Below are 25,770 nucleotides of genomic sequence, written 5' to 3'. Positions count from 1 at the left end.
CATAAAACTTCTTTTTTCGCGAACATATTGCAAGGTCAAGAACCAAAGTAAAGAAATTAAAAGCTCAAACGAAGTGCCCTTTGAAGTTTTAATTTAGAGGGAAATTTTTAATTTGACCGAAACGAAATGGTTATTATAATTTAATTCTCGTTGAATCTCTTTGCTATATATACGACCTTCCATATTATGGAGCCTGGGGTATGTTTGAGTGAAAAAATTGCGCGTCTTCCGCGCAGACAGGGAAGTAATGAATTACATTAATGCGAAAATGTAATGTGAAGCTTCACTTAAAATTATAATTGCATCATGGCGTGTTTGTAAACTCAAGACGAGGACTTGAATAGCCGAGAGAAAAGTTACAAAACTTAATTTCATGCTTATAATTTGTCGTGTTGGCACAAGAGAAATGGCTGGGGAGATTTTATCATCACGGAAACTGAATTGTGTGTGTCAGTCAGATGGTGGCGCCGACTCGTGTTTTGAATAGAACTTGCTTCATTTTAGTACCTAAACAAGGCAGTATGTGTCTATGAAAACTGCTCTCTACGTGTACCATTCGTTTCTGAATACGACGCGACACGACAAAAGGTTTACAATTTTAATCTTACGCTGTTGTACAAATAAATTGAGGAATAAAATGTGTCACTTGTCGGCTGGGTCTGGTATTGACAGCGTGATTATCTAGTCTGTACCGTAAAATAAATTTACTTTTAAATTCTTCGGTAACAAATTCCAGATCAATCTGCTTCGATATCTGAGTTTATTTTTTTATAATTAATTTCGTATTTATGATAGCGATCCAATTAATTTACTCGTAGTACAAATAAATATTCCGTCTAATAAATGTCAGAGTAAAGGAGCAATTTATTTGTAAGACAGACATAGTAAAATGGGTTACTCTACAGCTCTAAGGGCGCTTTTCCACCAGAGATATGCTATGCTACGTTGCTGTTGGCTTCCACCAATCATAATCATTGGTACACATAGCTTAGCACTGTTGGAAAAGGACTCAGCTATGTTTTTTATATGAAAAAAATCGTGTTATGGGATGTCTTCCCTACTATCGATACATCGTATACTGGAGCTGCGCATCTTCCTCGCAGAGCTTAGTATCGATGGAAACGGTCACATAGTTTCACAGCTTAGTTATTACATCTTCGTAGCATAGCTACATAGCACACCTCTGATGGAAAAGCACCCTAAGCCAATGTTTTGTAGGCGCCATTTTGAAATTATTCCATTCGAATTGTTTGCCGTTGTCCGTTGAAATTTTCCAGGAAAAGAATTGTTTCGAATAAATGTGTCGTATTTTAAATATTACGTTTTGGCGAGAAAATGAAATTCGTATTGTGAAGTATGAATATTTGTGTTGAAACACAGGCGGGCTCCATGCTGATCAATGTAAAAGCTATTTGTGAAATGTCAGCAGCTCATATTCTTGTTCGGAGCCATTTTGTTTTCAATATTGTTTATGTCAACGATATTCTCTCACTATGTTTTCTCAGTTACTGTAACTATTTTCATGATATATAGTTACATTTATGTATTACCGTATATTTACGTCATATTCAGAAGGTACGGAGTGTAAAGTTTTACCTTTTATCGACTGAAGCGAGAAAGTAGTACATTTAATTACATTTAAGTAGCGCTATCCGTTATGAGATGAGATAAGCAGATTTCTAATCATTAATCACCTACCATTATGTGTATTGAGTAAGGTAGACGAAACCTTCACATTAACGTTACGTCAGAATTTCTTTTCTCCACTAAAATAGGTAACGAATTCAGACCAAACTCAATCTCTAAGACCTTGAACTTCGAAATCAGGCATCCAATCACGTTTCCAAACTTTGATTAGCTTCACGTCACTACTATATACCTTCAGTCAAAGTAAAGTTTCCATTGGAAAGACGAGAACGAACGATAACACGGCAAATTGATAATTAACACTCGACCAGTGAAATTACAGTGAAATTTCTATGCGTTACAAATTAAAGGGATTCTCAAACAAAGTTAGGACTTCGTAAAGATATTACAAACTCGATTAAAGTCCAGTGCGGAAACGCAGCTTATCAAAACAAGTATCTAAGCGCGGAACTTTAATTACTGGCCAACTTGAAACCTGGGATCATACGGACAGGGATGGTGTTGGAAAATAATTGCAAGAATGTCTCTTTGGTATGGCTTTTCAGGTAAGTACTGAATAAATTAATTTAAGTGAGTTTTTCCTATTTTGTGTGTTGGTGCTGAAAAAAAATGAACGTGGATGAAGATATTCGTAGGTATATTGAAGCAATTTCTAAATAAAAAAATATATGCAACTCATGTGTTGAATTGTATTGTATGCGATCTTTATTTTACTTTGGGTACGACTATTATAAATCTTTTTAATCCGTAAGTTAACAATACTTAGATAAAACGTAACAAAGTTTAGGAGTGGTAGCTACGTATAAACGTACTTCCGTGAGAAATTGAAATAAAAATTAGTAATATATCTTACTGTCCTATTTTCTTCGCACGTAATGTAGAGAGATCCTAAAAGTTCAAAGCACTAAATCATCATTTTCTGAATAAAAATATAAACCTAGTTGTTTCAATTAAGTAAACTTTTCGAACGAAAAAATAACAAAGAGACACAGCAAAGTACAATCTATCAGCTCGTCTGACATAGGATTGAAAGGTTACCAATAAATTACAGTTACAAAAAGTACACGTCGACCTTTTTCTACATTTTCCAAATAATACCTAATTGTTTGAAATAGGTCCTGTGTATGTCAAAAAATAAAATGTCTACGTAACATTTTTCACGATTTCGTCAAGTCATACCTATTACCTACAACGTATTAGAGCAATGTGACACTACAATGCTTATAACTAACGACCTGGCCCAGGATTTAACAAATAGTATTTATATTTTTGTGTGTGTGGCTATTATATATATTTTTTTAATTATATAAAGCTTAGAAAAACTTTAAGTGGACTTAACATTGAATAAATTTCATTATGTGGAAAATGAAAAACCCAAATTACTAACTAAAAATCACGGTTTACTCACGTACATTAATGGAGAAAAGCTCTACTAGGTTTTGTGATTTTAGTTAATTTAGTATGTCTCTGGACAGTTATTACAAAAAAGAAATAGGTATCCAACTATTACTTTTTGTAGGCAATTTTAGCATGTGCCTTCTATGAACTACATATGTTGTGCTACGATTGAAGATTTGATTTGACGCGTTGGCCCCATGGCTGGGCCACGTGTAGTGGGTTCGATTGCCGCAAGCAACTCATTGTGTCATCCATAATTTGTTGTTTCAGGTCTGGCAGTCATGGTGTATGTGAAGTTGTATGTTTTTTTCGTGTGTATAAATAAAAAAAATGTCTAAAAACGCAATACCTAAACATAGGTCCATGTTTAAATCTGATTTAGGTATCCATGATCCGTTGTCTAACTCACTCCGCATCTCAGTAGAGCAGCAGAATACCTAACTAACAGAGATAAGATCCACCCTAATTGTAAATTCAACACTATTGTACAGCACTAATTCATTCGTTTGTCAAACAACTAACTTAGTTTACGAAAACTGAACTTCGCACAGACATTAAATGTTGGACCCTTGTGTTTTAACTTAAGACTTACGTCAACTTCTATCCCGGGTATCCGGAATATCTTCAACGGTGGAACGTCCCTTGGAGAATACCGACAGAATTCCCGGTCTCCGCGGTACCATTTGACGGAGTATAAGACCTCTTGTTCGAGGTCATAGAGGCACTTCATCTCGACTTTGGAACCTCGTTCCACGGCTTCTGGAACCACCACGTGCACATTTCGAAGGCAGAGTGCACCTGGAAAGAAGGAAATTAGAAATTAGTTTTGTGATATAATGGCAGATTAATTTGATTTTGTTCAGAATTTGATATCTTTCATCTGTACCGTTAGTTCGCTTTACGTTTATATTCCAAATAAGTTCAGCAGTCCTTTAGTACGAGTTCGCTTTACGTTTAAAGTAATTGAAACGAGAACGCGTCCAACGCTCTGGTTGGCCGGCTTGAATAAAGCAACCAATCAGAGCACCGAATGAACTCTCGTTTCGTTTTCGTTCAATGAAAAGCAAACTTGTACTGGTTTGTATATTAATACGGATCGATATAATCCTAATAATCTTAGTTACTATCAGATTTGCGTAATAATTCTAGGTTTGGTTCTATATAATTGCGCATTTATCAATCTAGAAAATGGGTGGCTACAGATTTCTAATAAGAGAATAACGTACCAAGGCTTTAGAAATGTTTATTTCATTTCAAAATACATAACATATTCCAAACATGAGCATAATCTAATCACGACTATCTACTCTATGTAAGCAACAAATAAATTCCAAAATAGATAATCAAATAAATCACGAATATTCCATCCTAACGATACCTAAGAAATAACAAATCAATGGGATGTAACAATCTTTGTATTACATCATCATTATTACAAGATGCGCACACATATTATGTTTATTTTGTGCATTAATTATATTACATAGTGAACTGATAATACTGAGTTTTTGCTTTATAACTTTGAAGATACCTATGTATGCGTCATGTATTTTCACACTGCAGGTACATATACCACTACATACCTTCACCGACCACTTTTGTGATATACGTAACAACCATTAAGGCATTTGATTCTGTTCAAATAAAAAACTTCTGATTTAATCCCAGCCTTTAGTTAAACAAATCGACACCAGCAATTTATACTGCGCTAACTCAAAAAGCGTACTTTACAGTAGAGGCGTTTAAAGGGAAAAACGTGATAACTTTTACATTAATTAAGATACTTTTTTGAAATTTGGTATGCTTAATATTTAGTTTATTCATTGTAATATCTCATAGTTTATATTTTCTTAATTATTTCTATTTTTTGATTTAGCGCAAGTTAGCCGTATATAAACGTAATTCATCAAAAAAATGTTACATCTTATACACGTCTAACCAACGTTAGCGTAGTGTAGTACGGGAGGTCGTAGTGCATGATCAATCATCTGATGCATATTTCAATATTTTATAAAGAACATGTACTTACTTACAAAAATAATAGTCAACTTACCATTAATAAACTAATTAATACGTTAACACATAAGTATTTACTATGTCAAAGTCGCTAAGTCGTTCATTTTACAAACGAACAATTATACACACGAACGCACTAAACTACGCTAACTATGAGTTAGTGCAGTGTTACACGGTCTTTGACCAAAGTGATCCGCGCGCACACTCCGCTAATAATAGTTGGCGTAATATAAATCGAGTGATTTCAAAAAGTACCTTTACTTAGCGTTTTATAAGATTTGTAACTTTCTTATTTTTGCATATTTCTTCTCAATTTTTTTATGACGTATGTAAACACACATTTTAAGCAACTGGCATAAAAAAGTTTTTCCAAATTTCGAGTTAGCGTAGTATAAATTGCTGGTGTCGAAATACATAACATTTGACAATGGAGCATTAACCAGCTGCGTACAAACAAAGGGTGATAAATCCGTGCAAAGGCATAATGTTTTTAATTCCAATAGTATTAAAGTCTAAATTTATTTGACTGTAAATACCAGATTACATATTTATCTAGATATCGATTCCTGTTCAATATTTGATTTTGTTTTTGAGTTTCAATCAGTGTAAGGTTTTGCAGCTGGTTTTATCCAACTGTTTAATAGAAGTGTTTAGGTCAATTGACCATCTTTTAATTATTTTTAAAGTTAATATGACCATACATGACTGGTGAATACGGTGTCCACGAAGACACCATAGTTAGGTTAATTTAGGTTTCCCAATCAGGATAGGAACTGTCCTATCCTAACTGGGACAAAATTAATTTGTCTAACGATTTTTTTTTTTGACAGAGCACTAAATCTTAACTTTTGTACATACATAAGAATGGACTCATATGCTTTTATGTAGGATTCGTAGTCATAATACGCCTGGACAGAAGTGGGAGTTTAATTTTGTCTTTATAAAGACCTTTAACTATTTGTTCGTAAGATAACAAGATTATCTGATGATAATATTTTCTTTGAGGTCTTTATCATAAGGCATGTTTCTAAGGTTTTTTTGCTGTGGCAACACTGGGGTAAACAGCTGATTTGTTACTGTCCGTATTATTTTTTCTTTAATTTATGTTTTTTAGTGTATTAATCTCTGAAACAATCTCAACACTGAGGAAATATATAATATATAGTGTATACTAAGAAGATTTCGTATTTTTAAAGTGATTTTGTGAAATTGGTGAAGTTGGGAAATTTACGGTTACCGGCGTAAGGAATTTGTTAAACTGTCATCTCAATATCAGGTAAAATATTGTATAATTTGAACGAAATAGGCTATTTTGCATTATAATAATCGTATTTACAACGATACCACTGAGTAAAATTCAAGTATAAGGCCTGATAAGTTAAAAATATTAGTAAACATAACCTCTTTGCGGTTGTTGACACAACTCCTTTGTTTAAAACTACTTAACTTTTCTAGCAGTTTTCTTGACTAAATCAACTTCAATTTTTCATATCATTAACTTAGACTTCCATCTTACTGTCTCCTTATCTAACTTTCAATATGATTCTAACTCGTAAAGCCCATGCTCGCCAAGAGGAGTCAAAACTCAACCTGGCTTTGAGCGAACTAAAGGCTTCAAAGGAGTTGTGTGATCAACTGCTGAAGGAAAGAGATGACAATGAGAAGGAATTTTATTTTTAATAATAAGAAATTTTAATTGGCTCAGTTAGTTACTCAACACACTGAATCCATTGAGGCTCGGGATAGGCTCCAATTTGTTGTGGACGGATTCAGTCAGTGTAGCAGTGAGTACGAACAAACATTACATAGTAAAGCTCTTCTAGAACATCAGCTACATGAGGCCAATAATCAAATTAGCCACCTTGAAATGATTAACCACAACATCACGGCCAGTCTGAATAACAGTCTGTTTGAGTTCAAGTTATGATTGCCAACCCAAGATATATCTACACATACACACACACACAACTTCACGCCTTTTATCCCCGAAGGGGTAGGCAGAGGTGCACATTACGGCACGTAATGCTGCTATACAATGTACACCCACATTTCACCATTTGTGTTATAAGTCCGTTATATATCTACACATAATTTATTAAATTATTTACCCTGGTCTTTCCGTATTTACAAATATAGTAACATTATCATGTTATTTGTAATAAGTTACAGCTTGTTATTATAAGATATCGCATTAAAATATTCCGGGCAGTAATTTGTCTCTGACTTAGATAACCTTTTAAGTACTGAAATGTCCCATTTAATCTTTGTAATTTTATTATTATTGTGACCTATATGTATTTTATTTTTTTGTTTTAATTACTATTAGTTCTCCACGGAATCTTCGTCAGTGTCCTTGTCATACATTGAAAGAATTACAATAAATTGGTGTAATCAATATTTGTATTATTTGTAGACTTTTTACTATGGCAATACAATTAACCACAACTAAATTATATTTTACTACAGTTTATGTATTTAGTTGTTATCTTTTTTAAAAGCAGTAGTTACATCGAGTCGTTTGATAGATTTTTGGAAAATATTTCTACGAACAAGATAATAAATAAAATAAATCATTTAATAAATAAAAAGCTGTATACCTTATAAAGTTCATAGCTATCCACCAATTTAGGGAATGAAAGGCGTGTTATGAATGAAGTAAAGTTGTGCATTAACTTAAGTCTACCTACAACAAAATTAAGTTGTTAAGGCTATAAGATAATATTTTTGAGCTTCATAATAATTTCTGTGTACTTTTTGGCCCTAAAAGAGGGAAAATATGTCAGTAAGAAATTTACCCAACCAAGTGGCGTTGCCGTATTTTTTTCATTTACCTAAGTAACTGTCTTTTTGTGTCTAGCGTTAGAAGCTATTTGTGGGCTTCATTTTAATATAAACCTCCTCCATTTTACCTAATACCTGGTACACCGACATTTTCTATACCGAAATATTTTTCTTCCAGCTAGCTTTTCGTCTACCCAAGTTTTCTTTTCACAAACAAATTAATGTGACGAAAAAATTCCACGAGTTTTTATTAATGTTTTATTTAATTAGGAAAGTAAACGTAAGTAGGTACAAGTTTTTTTGGATGTCCTTCTAACAATAATGTGTACTCGTGTACCTGTTCTAAAATTAGAGAAATGTTTTCATGAAAGTTTCTATTTGGAACTTGATGCATTATGAATGGCTTGTGTTGTCTAGACATCACAAAGCCACTGCTATGTTCTATCTAGAGTAGACAGATTTCCGACTCGGTCATCAGAGTTTACACTAACTATACAGAAATTTATTTTTAGGTATGGCATCATTTTTATATTATATTCATTAAGTCACGTATACATAAACACGTATTTCTTTTCTTACATTTATCACAAAAATTTCTTGTTATGACCGATGAAATATATCCTATCTTAATTTTTTTATGGTCATACGCTCTAGAACTAAACATAAAAGTTTAACATACAAATACGTGTTCTGTTGCCGTTTATGAAAATAGATAAGAAAATTTTGCCGCACCAAAAAAAAAACTATCCTGTATAGTGTCTGTGCTAGGCTTGCTCTATTACAATAAACGTGATGCATTTCTACAAACTAAAGGAAAACTTTCCTAAGCATTTATTTTCAAGCACTAAGACTGATTATAGCGCTGACAGCATTCGTGCAATATGCGCAGTTTACGCTCAAGCTAATGTTCCTCGTGTTCAGTCAACGGTCCACTTAAAAGTTCCAGTTTACAAGAGAAAAAGTGAGTTCTAGAACTTCCATTCAATATATTCATGGCTTGAATTTCTGTGAACGTAAATTAAATTATTAAAATGAAAGCTAAGGCTATTAAGTGGCAATAACCCACTTTATAGTTAGATTTGCTGACATATTTTCTATGGATATACATATATGAATGACATATTAAGTGTGGGAGAGTTATACTTCGGTACGAATGGGCTGGCACGACATGAAACAACGGTTACGTAGTGTTTCGTCGTGTGAGTGGGGTTACCGGAGGCTTAATTACCTCCCCGAATCCCCAATAATTCTCAAATTCCTAACCCCCAAGAAGCCAGTAATGGGTGGCGCCGATTGCTTATCATCAGGTGATCTATCTGCTCGTTAACCGGTTTATCTCATAAAAAAATTGAGCTTATGTGAATATTCTATTTTCGAGTAAGCAAACCTACAGATAGATAGATTTTTGTAGCTGACTGAAAATATGATTTTGGCGTCTGGTTTGAAATTCTCATATATGGCATCGAATCTGGAATTGTTTGTGTGTGTACCTAACTGACGAAAAGTGAATACGTGCACTGCATACTCTGGTATACGAGTATAAAAGCATTATGTTTGTAGTAGAAATTTTCAGATTCAGTTTTTTTTTATGATTATTCTATCATTACAGATGTATTCTAGCTAATAAACTTTTTTTTATATCGTCACTCCTTTAATCCCCGAAGGGGTAGGCAGAGGTGCACATTATGGCACTAATATTCTAGCTAATAATCACGTCAAATAGTGTCACCTTGTTTACTACTAAAGGTCGTGTTCATGAAAGTCCTTCGTAACTTTCTGTGATAACTTCTTTCACTTCGTACGGTTTTTTGGCTATTAATGCTAAAGTCAAATCATTTATTCCAATGAAACCATAAATAGGTACTTTTAAAATATCAACAAATAAAGAAATAAATAATAGTCTGTCCGTCAGTGAAGCTAGGTGCTCGTTCCGAAGTGTAGCTTCGATTGGAGAAGATCGAGCAAGAATACATAATGTAAGAATACGTAATGTAATGTTAAAAAGTATTTTAATTACAAAATATCTAGAACTTGTACCATTTTAATTAGATTTTAATATGTTCTAGTATTTCTAATGACCTGTGTAGTTCGCTAAATAGGGTGAATACCAATGCGAAGTTTTTAACTAAATTCCATATTACAATTTCCTACGAATGAGTTCAAGTGGGTTTAACTGTATGTTTATTCATATAAACTGGACTTTTGAGAGCAGTTAGCTTATGTTTTGTGTATCTTTTACTTAACTAACTGATGCCCGTGGCTTTGCTCGCGTGGATTACGATCATTGTGACTAAGTCTATACTACTCCTTAAGATGCCTGATCCGGAGCTGCGGACTACCTAGCGTGTTTACCGGGGCTCTGGTTCGAAAGGCAGGAGTAGGAACGGGGTGGTTTTTAGTCAGTAAGAGTCTGACACTCCCTCTCGTCTCGCCGAGAGAAGTCATTGGATGATTTTCCGCCCTCAAAAAAAAGTAGGTAAGTTACCTGCAGATAAAAGTTTCTTCAAAATCGTTCTACTCATTTCAGAGAAACGTCTGTTTCTCATAGTAATGTCTGTTTTTCTGCCTGTCTAGGTAGAAAGACAGACATTACTTTAGTGTGTTTGTGTTGTATGAATATTCGTAGGTATACAGTAAAAATATAACAAACTAAAGTTTTATTTATTTGTCTAGTTTAACTGTAGATTAGTTTAAAGTTGCTATTTGAATAAATACTAACTTTTAGTAGCGGTTTCATTTCCTAGATTTTAAAACTAGAGGAGTTGTTTTGTTGTGTTTGTAAGTTGATATTTAACTTACATTTAGTTGTATTTCTCTTTTTTTATAAATTGCAATCAAGAGTAACAGATACTAAAGGTTAAGGTTAGATAAATTAGTAATCATGTAACGTTACTTGTTACGTTTATGGCCAGTTTGAGATAATACGCATTTATTCAGTCATAATAATTATTAGCAATGTTTAATAATTTTGTTTTATTATCTAACAAAAAAATTACTTCTCGATAACATGAATAATATCAGTTACAACAATCATAAATGTCGGACAAGTACTGTCTAACAATACATACATACATGTAATAACTATTATATATTGTATCTAATATACTACAAATGCGCAACATTGTTCAAAGAAGGACGAAATGTCTGTTGTGTGCCAAATAAATAATGAAGGAATATATAGAGCAAGTTCTTGTTGAGAATACTAGCTTTTACCAGCGGCTTCGCCCGTGGTCTGGTAAGGTAAATGGTAGCCCGTGTTTTATTCCAGACCATAATCTATGCATAATCTACCCCTGTTAAAAATTTCATCCCGACCCCTTTAGCCGTTTTGCCGTGATTGAGTAATAAACATACAGACAAATACATAAACTCACGAACTTTTAATTTATTATATCAATACGATGCCATACGTACATACTTATATTATCTGTGGCAAGCTGGCCACTTATAAGGGGGCAATCTATTTTATGAGCTTCTTCTGTGTATGAAATATATTAAGTATGCTTCTGACTATTTGTTTGATTTACATGTAAAATTAATTCAACAGTATATATTTAAAATATATAACACATACATACATACATACATTTCTATTTATATATCTGTCTACCACTCTATGAGATATTCTGTCTTGGACTTGAGTCCAATACTATGTTTGGCATTTTTATGTCGCATAAGAAATAAAATCTAGACCGAAAGAGTTATGTTTGTGGTTGGTCATTGTTATTCTGTATGTAGAGTTAAAGATTTTTGTATTTGTGTGGAGTGACTAGTCATAAAGCAAAAATTTAAAAAGAATTTCAAGTTAAGATAAGCGTCCACAGGCCCGCATCATACGTTTTCCGTATGTAGGCATTGCCGATGATGCGGTCCGTACGGTGCGGATCAGTGGACGCAGTTGTATGAGTTTCTATACAAGGCAAAGTAAAATCCGTTTCGTATGATTCGTGTGATGCCTACGATGCGGGCCTGTGGACGCTTACCATTAATCTGCAATCTTAATTTCACTCCCCATGTTTTAGATTCCGAAACTTAAATAACTTAAAAAAGCAACCTTAAAATCGGGAAGCATAAAATCATAATATTATGTTCGGATCGCAAATAATAATTTAGCGAAACCCTTCGAGCGAATACATTACCCTTCACATCAAATTTTACATAACCGGTTAAGAAAATGAGCATTTCATCAACAGTGCCATAACATCCTTATTATTATTGGATGTGGAAGTAGGTCATCCATGAATGATTGGCTCGTTCATATTATGCGTGAAACGGCCATTACGCCGCATAGGAAATACGACCAACCGGATCGTTTAGGACTCATTCACAAGAATTTTTATACGCCGGCCAAATATGAGATGTCAAGCGTACATTGCGCTCTGTCATGAACATTGGACATACCCGATGTTCATAACAGTATACGGTAGCCAGAAATGAAACATTTCGCCGGTCGTTAAAATGAACGATTTTAGGGAGTTACGTCAGCACGGCCGACAGAGGCGTGCTGTGATGGTGGTGCCGCATAAATTGATGGTGCCAGCCTATCTATTCATATTGCTCGACAGGAATATATCTATCTACATTTCGAGACACGAATTCAGTAATGGGTTTATTTATCCAATAGTGTGTAGACTTGTAGACGCAAATTGGATTTCGATACATCGTTACCGAACTCAACCCTCCAATCAGTGGAGTGAAAATTATATCTTAAATGTGTTATCACGACGAAGCAATACTTGTATCGTACAGAGCCCTATTTGGAACGATTGTATTATAATTCAGTATAAGTACGCACCTAAAATTTAGTAGTCATTCGAAAACCCTAGATCAGGTTCGGAATACATTCATGATAACACATAACTATCAAAGGCATACCGTGAAATACGCCCATAAAATCTAACGCGGTATAATATTTGATGTAAATGAGCAAGATATTATATGTATACCCACCTACCTACAGGGGTGTCAAATGCGAGAGTTCTAATATAGCGAAATGACGTGAACAATATTCGCAAAGTAATTTCCTTGATCGTAAAATTCTAAGCGCACATTATATTACTTGCTATGCAGTAAGTTTCGACGAACGAAGAAATTCCCCAAGTAACTCTGGCAATCTTCAAGTTATTATTATTTAACGACACCATATCTTTCTGTTTTCATTACACATTAATAACTGTTGGTAACAAATAACGAATTGAGTTTTGATGTCAATATTTTGTGCCGAGTGACGTGGTGCTGATTGAAGGGTTGAGGAAAAGTTTCTTGTGCAAATTGGAGGTGTTTGCTGCATAAAGTAAGCCATTACTAGCTTTAAGTACGGTATTTCTGTACGGTGTTTGCTTTACTTTCGTTATTATTTTTAATAGTCACTGCAATGCTGGTTAAATGCCACGTAAGGTAAGTCAAATGTGGAGAATTAGTGTTTGATATATTATAGGTTCTAACTTAATGAGGGTTACAGTTTTCTTCCTTGCCAGATGTCGCTTCTGTGTAGCATAATTATGGTCCGGTTGTCCATCAACAGTCCTGTCAAATACAAATAATCACCGCTGCCCATGGACACCCGAAACACCAAATGCGTTACAAGTGCGTTACCGGCCTTTTAGGGGTTAGGAATTTAAGGGTTGTTGGAGAATCGGGGATAAGAAAGACTGGGAAGGGTGGTAATCGGGCTTTCAGTAACCCACTCACACAACGAAATACAACGCAAGCATTATTTCATGTCAGTTTTCTGTGAGGCTGTGGTATCACTTCGGTCAAGCCGGTCCATTCATGCCGAACCATGGCTCTCCCACACTTAAAATCACATATGAGTTATTTATTGATACATAAATAATAATAAGGATGTTCATAAGCCTCCGCCCACGTTCATCAGAAAGCTTACCGCGTTTAAACCGGTACAAGTAGGACATTAATACATCAATACTGATTCAAATATAACGAATGTTGTATCCGCTTGAGCTTAGCTATGATAATCTTCAAATAATTGGGTTCGCAAGATCAGTTCGTTCTTTGATAGATGTTCATACACGAGCATCTGTGACCACGGGATTTTGCTACATAAATATAATTTTGTAGAATAGTATGACCACGGTTACGCTAGGAAACCCCAATTCAACATACTTAATGGATTTTTCCGAGGGGGTAGATTGTTGTTTATAGTATACAATGCTATGCTTTGATTGTTAAATTACTTCTTCTGGTATTTTTCAGCGGATTTACTAATTTATTAATGCGAGCCTCGAATTGTATCCTTCATCTGGTAAAAGTTAACAAGCGCTGATGCGTTTATTATCCTTCTATATTTCATGAAGTTTGACAGCACGGTGGGTGCGGTTGCCGCGTAGCATGAAGCAGTCGATTCCCACACGGAACAACTCTTTATGTAATCCACAAATTGATGTTTCGGGTCTAGGTGTCATGTGCATGTAAAATTTTATGTTTGTAAACGCATCCACGATACAGGAGGAAATTCTAGTTTGGGAAAACGTCCATATTCCGGAGAATATGTCTTTAAAATTTAAAACGATTTATATAATATGGTTTTCGTACCTTTATGATTAGATCAGATTTATTATAAGTTGTTTTATACATAGAGCTTTATTTTATACGCAGAGCGATAACAATAAAAATATAATCCAATAATATTTAACTAGACTGACTTTAGTACGTCAGCAATTACTCCACTAATCCGTCATTTCAAAATGTACCGTAAATTAAACAAAATTATAATATTTAACTTTAATACATACTAATGTAGGATTTTAATGTCGCTGAACATTAACTTAATTTCAGTACTTACAATATTTTATTACTAAAGTGTACTTTATTTTCATAGCGATAAGTATCAAAACATTTTGCTATACATAATGCCATAAAAACATTCAATTATTAATGGATTATAAAAAGCTGAATTTATTTAATATATAAATTAGTGTTTGGAATATACATATTTGAATAATATTCCGTCGTTTTTATATTTAAGCCTACAAGGGATTATAGCCGGATTTATCAATATAATGTGTTGCTACATATAGGTACAATAAATAAAATGTTGTTTATATTTTGTAAAAAAAATATAATGTTATACATAGGCGTTTCCCAGAATTTACTTCTGCAGTAATTTAATTTTAAAAAGAAGAGTGCGAATAAATTTATGGTATCTGGGTCCACCCATCAATAGCAACATTTATGATATACCGTTGGATAGGGCTTTTTAAATGGAATAATAGTTTAACTATTATGTTATCGGCTTACTCACGTAACTGTTTGACGACAGTAGCAGCGCTATAGTCACCACGTCGTGTGTGGCGGAATGCTGCTCATGAATATGAGCCTCCAGTATGGCTTGAAGCTAGTCGATCTATTGAGGGGAGGGCCCAAATCCATTGTACTTTATAAAGAAAAAAAAATAATACCTACGTACTGAATTTAATACTAACTATATTATCAAAATCTGCCAGACAGCCTTCAAATCAGATAAGCTTATCAATATTAGAATATCTATGGGTTTATTTAATTAATTGAAAATCTTAGGCTGATTAATTTAATTCGGATTACGTTGGTACACGACGGTATCGTCACGCCTTTTATCCCCTAAGGGGTAGACAGAGATGTACGCCCACTTTTCAAAATTTGTGTTATAAGTCCCAAGTAATAGAAGGTGGGCCTATTGTTATATATTGGGCACAATTCCAGACTCCGTGCTACTACTGAAAAATTTTAGAAAAACCGAAAAAACTCATTGTTACTTTGTCATATTTAATCACAGAAATATATTATTTTAAGGAAACTGCTATCCATTCCATGACGCCATTTTTTTTAAGGTGGAAAATCATTCAATGACTTCTCCAGCATTGAATGAGGCGAGACTCTTACTGACTAAAAACCACCTCGTTCCTACTCCTGCTTTTCGAGGCAATGCGCAGTTCTGTTTTATATGCAGCTCTGGTTCAGTGACTCCTAGACCCAGTTTTATTATTTTTTTTTACCCGGAGCTGCGGACTACCTAGCGGGTTTACCGGGGCTCCGGCTCGAAAAGCAGGAGTAAGAACGGGGTGGTTTTTTTTCCCCTTCAAAAAAAAAAAAAAAAAAGAGACCCAGTTTTATATAATTTAAAATTTCAATTTTAGACCTAGTATCATGAAAGCTATATTGCAAATTTCATAATAAAATTATTTGCAGATAAATTAATAAATTAATTCATAAAATTATTATCTCTAGAATATAAATTATGTCTTCGTTATTATTAATATTAGAATTATATTCGTTGCGTGTTTTAATCTTAATAGAAGAACAACATCGCATTTGTAAGTGGCCTGTATTTATTCTTGTTAATTAATAAATGTCTCGTGATATTTATTTTATTTGCTAGAATTATTTTTGAGTTCAATATTTTGGAAGATCGTATCGAAAATCATTAATAAACGACTGCTAAGAACTCAATTTGTGATTCTAACAATGTAATTGATTTTGACTTGAAATATAGGCAATTAGGTTCGTTAGATATTACAGATAAGAAATTGTGAGCAATAAACATACAAATAAAACATTTAAGGTAATCCATATTATTTTTTGTACAATCATGTACAGATTATTTTTAACACTATAAAACTCAACACCCACTAAAAAATCACCAAAATCGTAATAATAAACTTGTATAAAATTCAATGATAACAATTTAGTCCGCTAAAAATATGCAAAATAAAAGTGAACAATTTATTTTTCCGATTCAGCCATAAATATTTTCGATAAAAAACGGTTTCACGGCGGCTGATGAACGGAAAATAAATAAAAATGCAGCACTAATTCAATCTGTATCGGTCATCATGATTTACGGTCTAAGTATACATCATCCAAGCTTTCATTTGTATTTTATATCCATTAATCTACACTTTTTATAGGATAAGTTGACAAATAAACTAAAGAATTATTACCAGTATACTTAGTACGAGTTTGCTACGTAAGCAATCTATTCCACCCATGCACACCCATAAAACAAGAGGAGTTAGAAATAGCTTTAGAGAAGTTGGCATCTAGTAACCAGAAAGCGAAACACTACGCAGACGTTGTTTCACGCTGGTTTTTCTTTAGGCCTTGGTAACACTACGGTCGAGCTGATCACTCCAGTAGAGCCGATCACTCCAGTCGAGCCGATCGCTCCGGTCGAGCTGACTCATTATGCTAGAACATGGCTCTCCACTACACAGATGAACGCATAATGTTATTGTAATTGCGTATTGTACGAGCAATAATTCGGCAATGGTTAGTAATCTGTGGGTAAGTTTGCTACCGTAATTGCAATCTAATGTGAGTATGGATTTGTGATGGCGTAGTGTCATAGTGTTATGTGTGTGGCCAATTATGATGATGATGATGATTATGATGAGGTGTGATTTGCAAATGGGATTATTTGTTGGAAATTTAGTTTTTCGTGAAAGTTGGTTTTCTGTCAGGATGTGGTATTACTCTGGTCGAGGCGGCCCATTGTGACGAAATGTGGCTCGCTCACACTTGCATGATTTTAGTTTATAGAAGTTGAACCTTAGCTTATGAAAAAACTTGCCACGAGTAGGTATATGCATTTGTCATATTTTTTTTTTTACATTTAATGGGTCGACGTTTGGCCGCTATCTCAACTGATGGTAAGTGATGATGCGGCCTACGGTGGAGCACGTCTGTATTTTAATATAAAGTAATTCCTTGACTCTTTTTTTTCGGAAACCCATTAATATTTTTGCGCAAAGAAAATGAAGGTGAACATACTAAATAAAAAAGATACTGCCACCATCTTTTTTCTGTGACACAACAACTGGATTTGTTACTTGAAAGATTTATACAGCAATAATTTTTAGTTAGTCTTTATCGAAAGCTAGAAAATTTTAGAATAAGCTCTTCGACAAGGCAGTTAGCACATTCTATTCTGTTATTTGAAAACATTTTTGGCTCACAAAACAAATACGTAACGTAATTTTCGACCATATTTTTATTGAACTTCACAGTTTATTTATTTGAGCACCAAATCCCCGAGTGAACTAAAAAGAGAAACAATAAATATATTCATTGAATTTGATGGTATTTTTAGACTACCGACCAAAACAATTCGATTAGTGGAGCCATTTTGTTTCGCAATTGGACCGATGGAGGCCACATTGTGGGTTTCGTTTTAGTGCTCGCTAGTTGGCGCCACTGAGGCATAAGGTCCTGTTAGCACTATACTTGATTTACAGTGTGTTAAAAGTGTGCTATTATTTTATTTTTAGATACTAATGTTTGGTCCAATAATCTTTTTTAATCTCTTTGACTGGATATTGGTGTAATATTGTTCTCACATAATAGAATCAGCAAAACAATGTAACCAAGAATTGTATTGTGAACCTGATTAAAAAAGAATAACCAATGGAGTTTCTTGCTCGTTCTTCTCCATACTTTGGAACAAGCAAATAGCTTCACTAGAAGTCTGACCGACAGACAGACGTTATAAATATTATTTTATTTGCTTTGACATTCAAAATTGCCTTCCTGGTCTATTTGAAATAAATAATTTTGACTTTGACTTTCACTTTAAGTAATTAACTTGAAATTTTAAGTACCTATTCCACCATTCAAAACACTATTTATTAACCACACATTTAAATCAGTACATTAATTTATTACGTAGTTGTTACCTACAGAATAGAGAAACAGTTAACTGCTACATATAATAATAATTAATTACACTGACACGTAATTATATGAAAGTGCCATATATTGCATAATGAAATGAATTACCTCATTACTTGATTCACCTTTACCGTGATCATTAACTTAACGAAGTATCAATTGACGTGTAATTTTCAATAACTTTTAATTAGGTTCAACACCATTATATTTTAAGGTCCACTGTTGAACTATATTATAGCCTCTTCGATATGAGAGGTTGCTATAATTTAAATCAACATTTTAAAATACTATAGTAGTTACAATACTCTGTACCCTTGTTTTTTGTGTGAGAATAAATGTCTTTCTTTCACTTTCTTTTTTTGTAAAAGGTTGACTAATCAAAGAGTTTTATTGCTCGGTCTTTGTCAAATATGTCTCAAATTATTTACGCTCAGTCGGATTTCAAATATTATTGTACAATAATAACAATGATTATATTATAGTTAATCCCACATATAATACATTTATTGATTTAAAAAAAAAACAAATAAGTAGGTGTATTAAAGGTACTGGGAGTAAAATCATTAAGCTGTAAGAAAATATTTTTTAATATTTCAGCAAAAGTATATTTTATTTTACATATTACATACAATACATGTACGGGATTATAGAAAATTTTAAATTAAAAATTCTTTATATATTTAATTTCTTTATTGAACATAATTCTCAGAATTATTATGGAGCTTAATAAATTTATTCATTTTATTATTTTTTATTTTGTCTTGTGTAACGATTTATGTGCTTTAGTTTTTTATTGCATTGTAACAACTAAGTATTACGAGTAAGTACCTATGCCTGAAAGAGTCAATATTAAGATAATTAAGTTTAAAACATTATTGTGTGAGAAAAGGCCGTTGGCAGTGACCACTTATAGTGGGGTAGATGTTGATGTGTTTAAAATATTTTTTAAAGGACAGGATGAATTCCAAAAAACAGTTATAATAGTATTACATATGACGTATTTACTGTACTTGATAATCTTTATACAGAAGCTGTTGGTACTCCTTTATTAATGAATAAAAAAATAATATACAAATAACCAATTACCTACAAACTTTTTGTAAATAATGATGTAAATCGCTATCCATATCCACAATGCCTATAAAATTTGATGAATAATTAAGTAAACATTAGGTATACGTGTACGAAATCAAATTAAGGCAAACATCTAACTTGGAGTTCGCAGCCAATTTAAAGATCGTACAAAAGTTTAATTGAGTTTTTCTGTTAGAAAAAAATTCTTAAACGAGCCCAAATTGAAGGTGAAAAATCAATAAGCTGACGTACTGAACAATAAAGTATAAGGACGCTTAAGGACTACTGTTAAGGTAAAATTTTATATGAATGCTAGCAGTTGTCAAAGGAATTTCGCACTTATTTTATAATAATACTAGTCTTATAAACTTTGTGCTTTGTGGTAACTGTAGGGTGGTGCATGAGACACAGTGGAGTACATTTGCCACTACTAAACTTTCTAGCATTTTCTTAGCTGGTATTCCTAACCCCCAAAAGTCGTAATAGTCGATAAGGAACTACATACTTGAGTATTTTTGATGAACCTTTTAGATTGGGATATACACGTATATAATGTGATTGATGATTGTGTAATTAAGTATGAGAGAGCGATGCTTCGATACGAATGGGCAGGTTCGACCGGAGTGATACTACGGCTTCACAGAAAACCAACGTGAAACTACGCGTGGGTGAGGATACCGGAGTCCCAATTATCCTCAATAATCCCAATTCCCGATTCCCCAACAACCCTCAAATTCCTAACCTCCAAAAGGCCAGCAAAGCTCCTATAATACCTCTGGTGTTTCGGATATGCATTGCTGACCATTAGGTGACTCGTGTGCTCGTTTACCGGCTTATACAAAAAAAGAAAACAATATAAAACCCGGCTGCCAAGCGCTAAGCGTAGAGATTATTGGCAATAAATCTTATGCAGATGGAGTCTATAGTCCATCAACAGAATTTTTTGAAAGAAAATTCTGATGTACCTAAATTAGAGCAAGGAACTTATCAGGTACATCAGAATTTTCTTTCAAAAAATTCTGTTGTAATTAGAGCAAGGAACTAAAATAATATCATGTTTAAAACTAATTAGCCAACGCTAACAGCCTAGCTTATTCATGTTTCATCAAGTTTTGCTTTGAGAACTAACATAGTTGTATGTGTACTAGTTATTATAAGTTACAGGTTTACAAACAAGTGGCCAGCCTATTTGCAAAGTCAAGGGACTATATATAGGTGCTTATACATATATGGTTCATGACGATGTTGACTGTTGCTACGAAGTCCACGTATATCTACAATGTGTTTTTTTTATATCGTCATGCCTTTCATACCCTAAGGGGTAGGCAGAGTTGAAGATTATGGCACGTAATACCACTGTACAATGGTACAATGGTGGTGAGCCTATTGCCATATACCAGGCACATTTTCAGACTCTGAGCTACTACTGAAAAAATAAATTACCCACTCTTAACCAGTTCAGTTATGAAATGTTATATAGAGAGAAAAAAAAAGCAAAACCGTTTATTACGCTATGAGACAAAAGTGGGCGAGAATACAGGTACACAATAAAATTAAATAAGAGTTGCGTCGCAACGCAAAAGGCTGGTGCTCAGCTTAATGCCGTGGCCTGGGCACGAAGGCTCGAGTCCGTGACGCTGATTTTCAGTACCAGCCCGATATAGGGGTCCATTCTATTGCCAAACCTCGGGAGCTATTTCAGACTAGGTGCTAGTATTGTGTAAGGGAGTAATGTGAGGGGATCTCTCATAATTCCTATGAGAACGGGTGAAAATGAGCTAGCTTCTTATGAGAACAAAGTCACGACCAAAAACTAGTTCATAGTTCAGAAAACTCGGTAAATAGGATTAGTTCTAAGTTATTAAGCTGTAGATAGTTGAGCACGCCAACAGCCGTGTGAGAGAGCAATTTATTTAGCATTGCGACAAAAATAAATACCTATGCAGTGTGTATTTTTAGGTCAAACTCTTTTTATTTTTCTGTGCTGCGAGTATTTTTGCGGATTAATTAGTCTAATTGATTGACTGATCTATTAGCTGGAAGCTCGTCTAGCAGCGTGGGCTTGTGAGCTAAATGTCAATAAAGACCAAAGGTAACAGAATTTTTGAGCTGATGGTCAAAGTAATTCCTCCTGGAATATGCAGTGCCTATGAATATGTCTATTATATGGTGTATATAAATTAATTAAAAAAAATACACTGTAACTTGAATATAGAATTCCAACATTTGGTATCAAAAATATACCCAAGTCCTTTAAGGTGAAAATCGCACAGCATCGAAGAATAGGAGTCATGTTTACGACCACCAAATGAGGTAGTATTACACACAAAAATCTTGTAAGTGTCTAATTAACGCCATCGCGACTTCGATTCTCGCTGTTAATGCTGCTGACGGTACTTATTCGGTCGTTGAACTTGCGGGCTCATAACAGTCTGTCCTTTCCTGAATAGAATGATTTCCGTTCATATCCTTCGCGTGAAGCTTTGTAGGCTTTATATTCATAAGTTTTCCGCACGACGGATTTCAACCGTGCTGGAAACTACTCGATCATAATACGGCGTAGGTATGTCGTAATATTGTATGTATAAATTTAGTTTTGTGATTCTTATAGAGGTAGAGAAATTCCTAAAATATGTTTGCAACTTATACCAACGGTGTTTTAATTGGTCATTCTTATTGTAATCTACTCATTAATGAAATTAAGTTCTTTCTAAAACAAGCTAAAAAATAAGACGGCACAAATTAAAATCATCCTGTGTAAATCAAAGGTTGCAAAAGTAATAAGTAAAAGAAATAAAAAATATCGTAGAAAACGAAATTACGTTTCACATTTTCATCAAGCACACAATCAGAAAGGATAAAAGCCCGCAATTCTCGTAAATTAAAAATACCAAACGAAAAATCGCCGTACAAAACATGCTTTTACATCACTTACATGTTTTCCGACGCACGAAATTTGGCCAGAATCTTTTTTGTGAGCGCTTGCAGACATAAAAATTGAAATTTTTATGTTAAGTTGTGATTGCCAGGGTAAAGTCATTGTTGGAAGATTGCCAGGGTAGATACAAAGTTTTGGAAGAATGCCTCAGAATGGAATCGGGGCGACAAGCGTGTGAGAGGTCTTTCTCTGCCATTCTAAATGAAATCAGGGAGTAGAAACGATTAGCTTAGAACGGACAGTAAGAGAGACATAAGTTTAAACTAGTTATCGTTATTTGCAATTGAAATTAAACCTTTTTGACTGCATTTTAAAAATGAATTTAGTTTGAATGAAAAGGCCTTAAAAGTAAATACAATATATTTGATCTAAAAATAGACCTAATGATATATTTTTATACATAGGGTATATCAAATAAAAGTCATAAAACTAGCTGTGCCCACAACTCTAGTCGCGTGAACTGATACAATTATACTAAACATAACTAGAGGAACAAAACTATGGCTAAATAAAGAAACAGCGTTCGAGCTTGAACCTAGTTGGTCGAACCCGATATAAACATAAAAACAGTCAATAATAATAAAAAATATATAGTACTGGATATCACAGAAATATAGTTCTTAGTCCTATAACATACTGATGCTTTTCGAATGAAACATTTACTGATTTTGAGACAAAAAATTCCAGAACCAAGAAAAAGTAAAAACTAACAAGTCTAGTCAACTAATGTTGGTACGTCACATGTCCTAAAGCTGTTTTGACACTTCATAAAATACTTAAGACTTCACTAAATGTGGAAATGTTGCTCGTAAAATACGTTGCCACTCACGATGCAGCTTAAGTGTGACAAGAACGAACGCCTCATTAAATTTTAATGCATCTTGGACAAGTACAGTCAGCGTAGCTATTTACTATGCAGGTAAGAAAATAAGATTCAGTGCAAGATTTATCATTGGTTAGCTACTGAACCAACCACTGGTTACAGTAGATGTGGCTTGGTAAGAAATTATACTATGAAAATTAATAAATGTGTCGCTAAGCGCAAATCTCGAAAATAGCTGAACCGTTTTTGGAGTTTTTTGTATTTGGTTTATTAGTTAGCAAGTATAAAAATCCTTAACAAGGTTTTTGTGTAAGAAAAAAAAGGTAAAAATGAGCAGAAAAATTTCTAAGGTGCAACAAAGTTCGCGGGGTCCGCTAGTTTAGTATAATAATAGTTACTGTCTGCGAACTAGGTCAATCACTATTTTTTTACCTGCATATTTAATAGCTGTGCTGACTGTACGTGACGGCTTTCCTTTTGACGGCAAGTGTTGGGCGCTAAATAAAGTAAAGCGTATAGTATCCTATACAAATCAACACAAAAGATACTGACGATTTTGCATCTTATTTGCATCTTAAGAGCGTTAAAATGGCCATTTTTTACTCAGAAGCTTGAGAGGAAGGATTAAGGTTTTAGCAATTCATGATGAACAAAAGAACTGTTTCTTTTTTGTTGTGTTTATAAATACTTTGTACGGTGAAGGCTTTAGAGCTGAGGTATTTTTTCTTTTGATGGCAGGCTCATTGGAAGACTTAGTATAGGTACTGTATAATATTTCTTTTTCTTTGTTCTTTTTTCTTTCAATGATATTAGGCTTTTATTTTTGGTTAGGACCAATCAATATTTTGTTGCTAAAAATTACCTTAGCTACAAAATATTACGTAATTTATCAAAAACTTTATGTACCAGAAAGACGCTTCCCCAGGATCAGAATCCTTGTTAATAAATAGGTACCTACACTAAGAAAGCAGTACTGTTGAAATTTTCATATTCTCTGTAGCTCATCATCAGAGCAACAACATTTCGAATCAGTTGACGTAAGCTTTTATTTCACACTTTAGACGATCCCATAAAGGACACATTCATATCTACTCTGCTAACAGCATTAAGTCACTATTACGATCGTACCGTAGCACTCAGTTTTTTTAACAAAAAGTACTAGATATTTGACCTTTTCCCAGCAAAAATTAGGTAAAAGGTCAAAGCTAGATCTAGCTCTTTCTCTATAAAAAGAGATCCTGAACCCAAAAAAATAACTTCAAATTAGAAGACAGCTTTTATACGTTTCGTCAGTTTATTTTTTATTATGTAACATGTATGTACATACATCGTTTTACAATGAAATAGGGATCCAATTCAAGTTTCACGCGGTGCGGCGTTATTTATCCATTGTGTATGGCCGCCGGGTGTGTGCTACCTAAATCTACTTTATACGACCGAGCAACGATAATAGTACGATATAAATCGCATATATTTTAAAATAAATCTAGGCCTTTGTTGGGATCATTCAAGTTATATGTTCTAATGTAAAAAGTTTCTTGGTTGTGTGATATTATGTCAGATTGATACAAAATATTAGGTATTTATTTTCCTTTTTACGCAGTGTCTAAAGGGACAATTAAATACACAATTTGTATGAGGCTTGATCATTATGTTTCATTTCATTATGTTTTGTTGTCTTTTTCAGGATCAATCTTTGTTATAAATCAATATAGAGAAACACGTCATATAAAACAACAAACAAATAGGTACCTCAATGCAAATGTATTACTCCCGATAAAACACTTCTATTTCAAACAAGAAACCTCACGAAACCGCTTTCATCACTCCCATTCATTTCAAAATTATTAATTAACAGTTGCAAGCTTTACAGTACAATACCATCCACCACCTACAATGAATCAATTCAACCTTCAACACTTCGAACTTCGGATGATATAATGCTAAACAGAAGCAAATAAGAAGGCCATATATCACTAAAGCTGAACGGCTTTATTGCCACTCCATTATTTATGTGTATACACCTGATTATCTCAGAAACGACTAGGCCAGTCATAAAAGAAATAGATAGCTTCGGTCAGAGCTTATAAAATTGGGAGATGTGATTTATGAGGTGTATTGTGCTAGGTTCATTTACAGATTATTTGGCTTTACGTAATAACATTTAGTCTTTTATTCCTTGAAGACGTAGGAGTACGCATGGAATGGAACACCCACTTTTTGCTTTTTGTAAGTTTTTTGTGTGTATAGAAGATTTGGTAGTAGGTATACTATGAAATTCTTTTATTGAAAAGTTCAATAACATTTTGCTTAAACAAGACTTGAGAACAATTACTTAGTAGCGAAAACAACCTCCTGTTACTATTCCTTGAAAGCGTAGGTAGAGGTACATTCTTAGTAAGATCAAATCAGATCAAATAGTTCAATCGAA

At 33.8% G+C, this 25,770-nt stretch overlaps 1 protein-coding gene across 2 annotated transcripts in view; it reads right to left on the bottom strand.

Annotated features, from left to right (window-relative positions):
• Positions 1 to 25,770, bottom strand: part of LOC118264958 (uncharacterized) — a 157,653-nt gene that overhangs the window by 111,253 nt on the left and 20,630 nt on the right. For both annotated transcript variants that reach the window (XM_050705994.1, XM_035577631.2), the window contains exon 2: positions 3,638 to 3,843. In XM_050705994.1, coding sequence (XP_050561951.1) covers positions 3,638 to 3,843 — 206 coding nt within the window. The remainder of the gene's footprint in view (positions 1 to 3,637; positions 3,844 to 25,770) is intronic.

Source organism: Spodoptera frugiperda, chromosome 28 (genome assembly GCF_023101765.2).
Source record: "Spodoptera frugiperda isolate SF20-4 chromosome 28, AGI-APGP_CSIRO_Sfru_2.0, whole genome shotgun sequence".
Lineage (NCBI taxonomy): Eukaryota > Metazoa > Arthropoda > Insecta > Lepidoptera > Noctuidae > Spodoptera > Spodoptera frugiperda.
The sequence above is the reverse complement of the archived record's forward strand: the minus strand, read 5'-3'. Positions and strand labels throughout refer to the sequence as shown.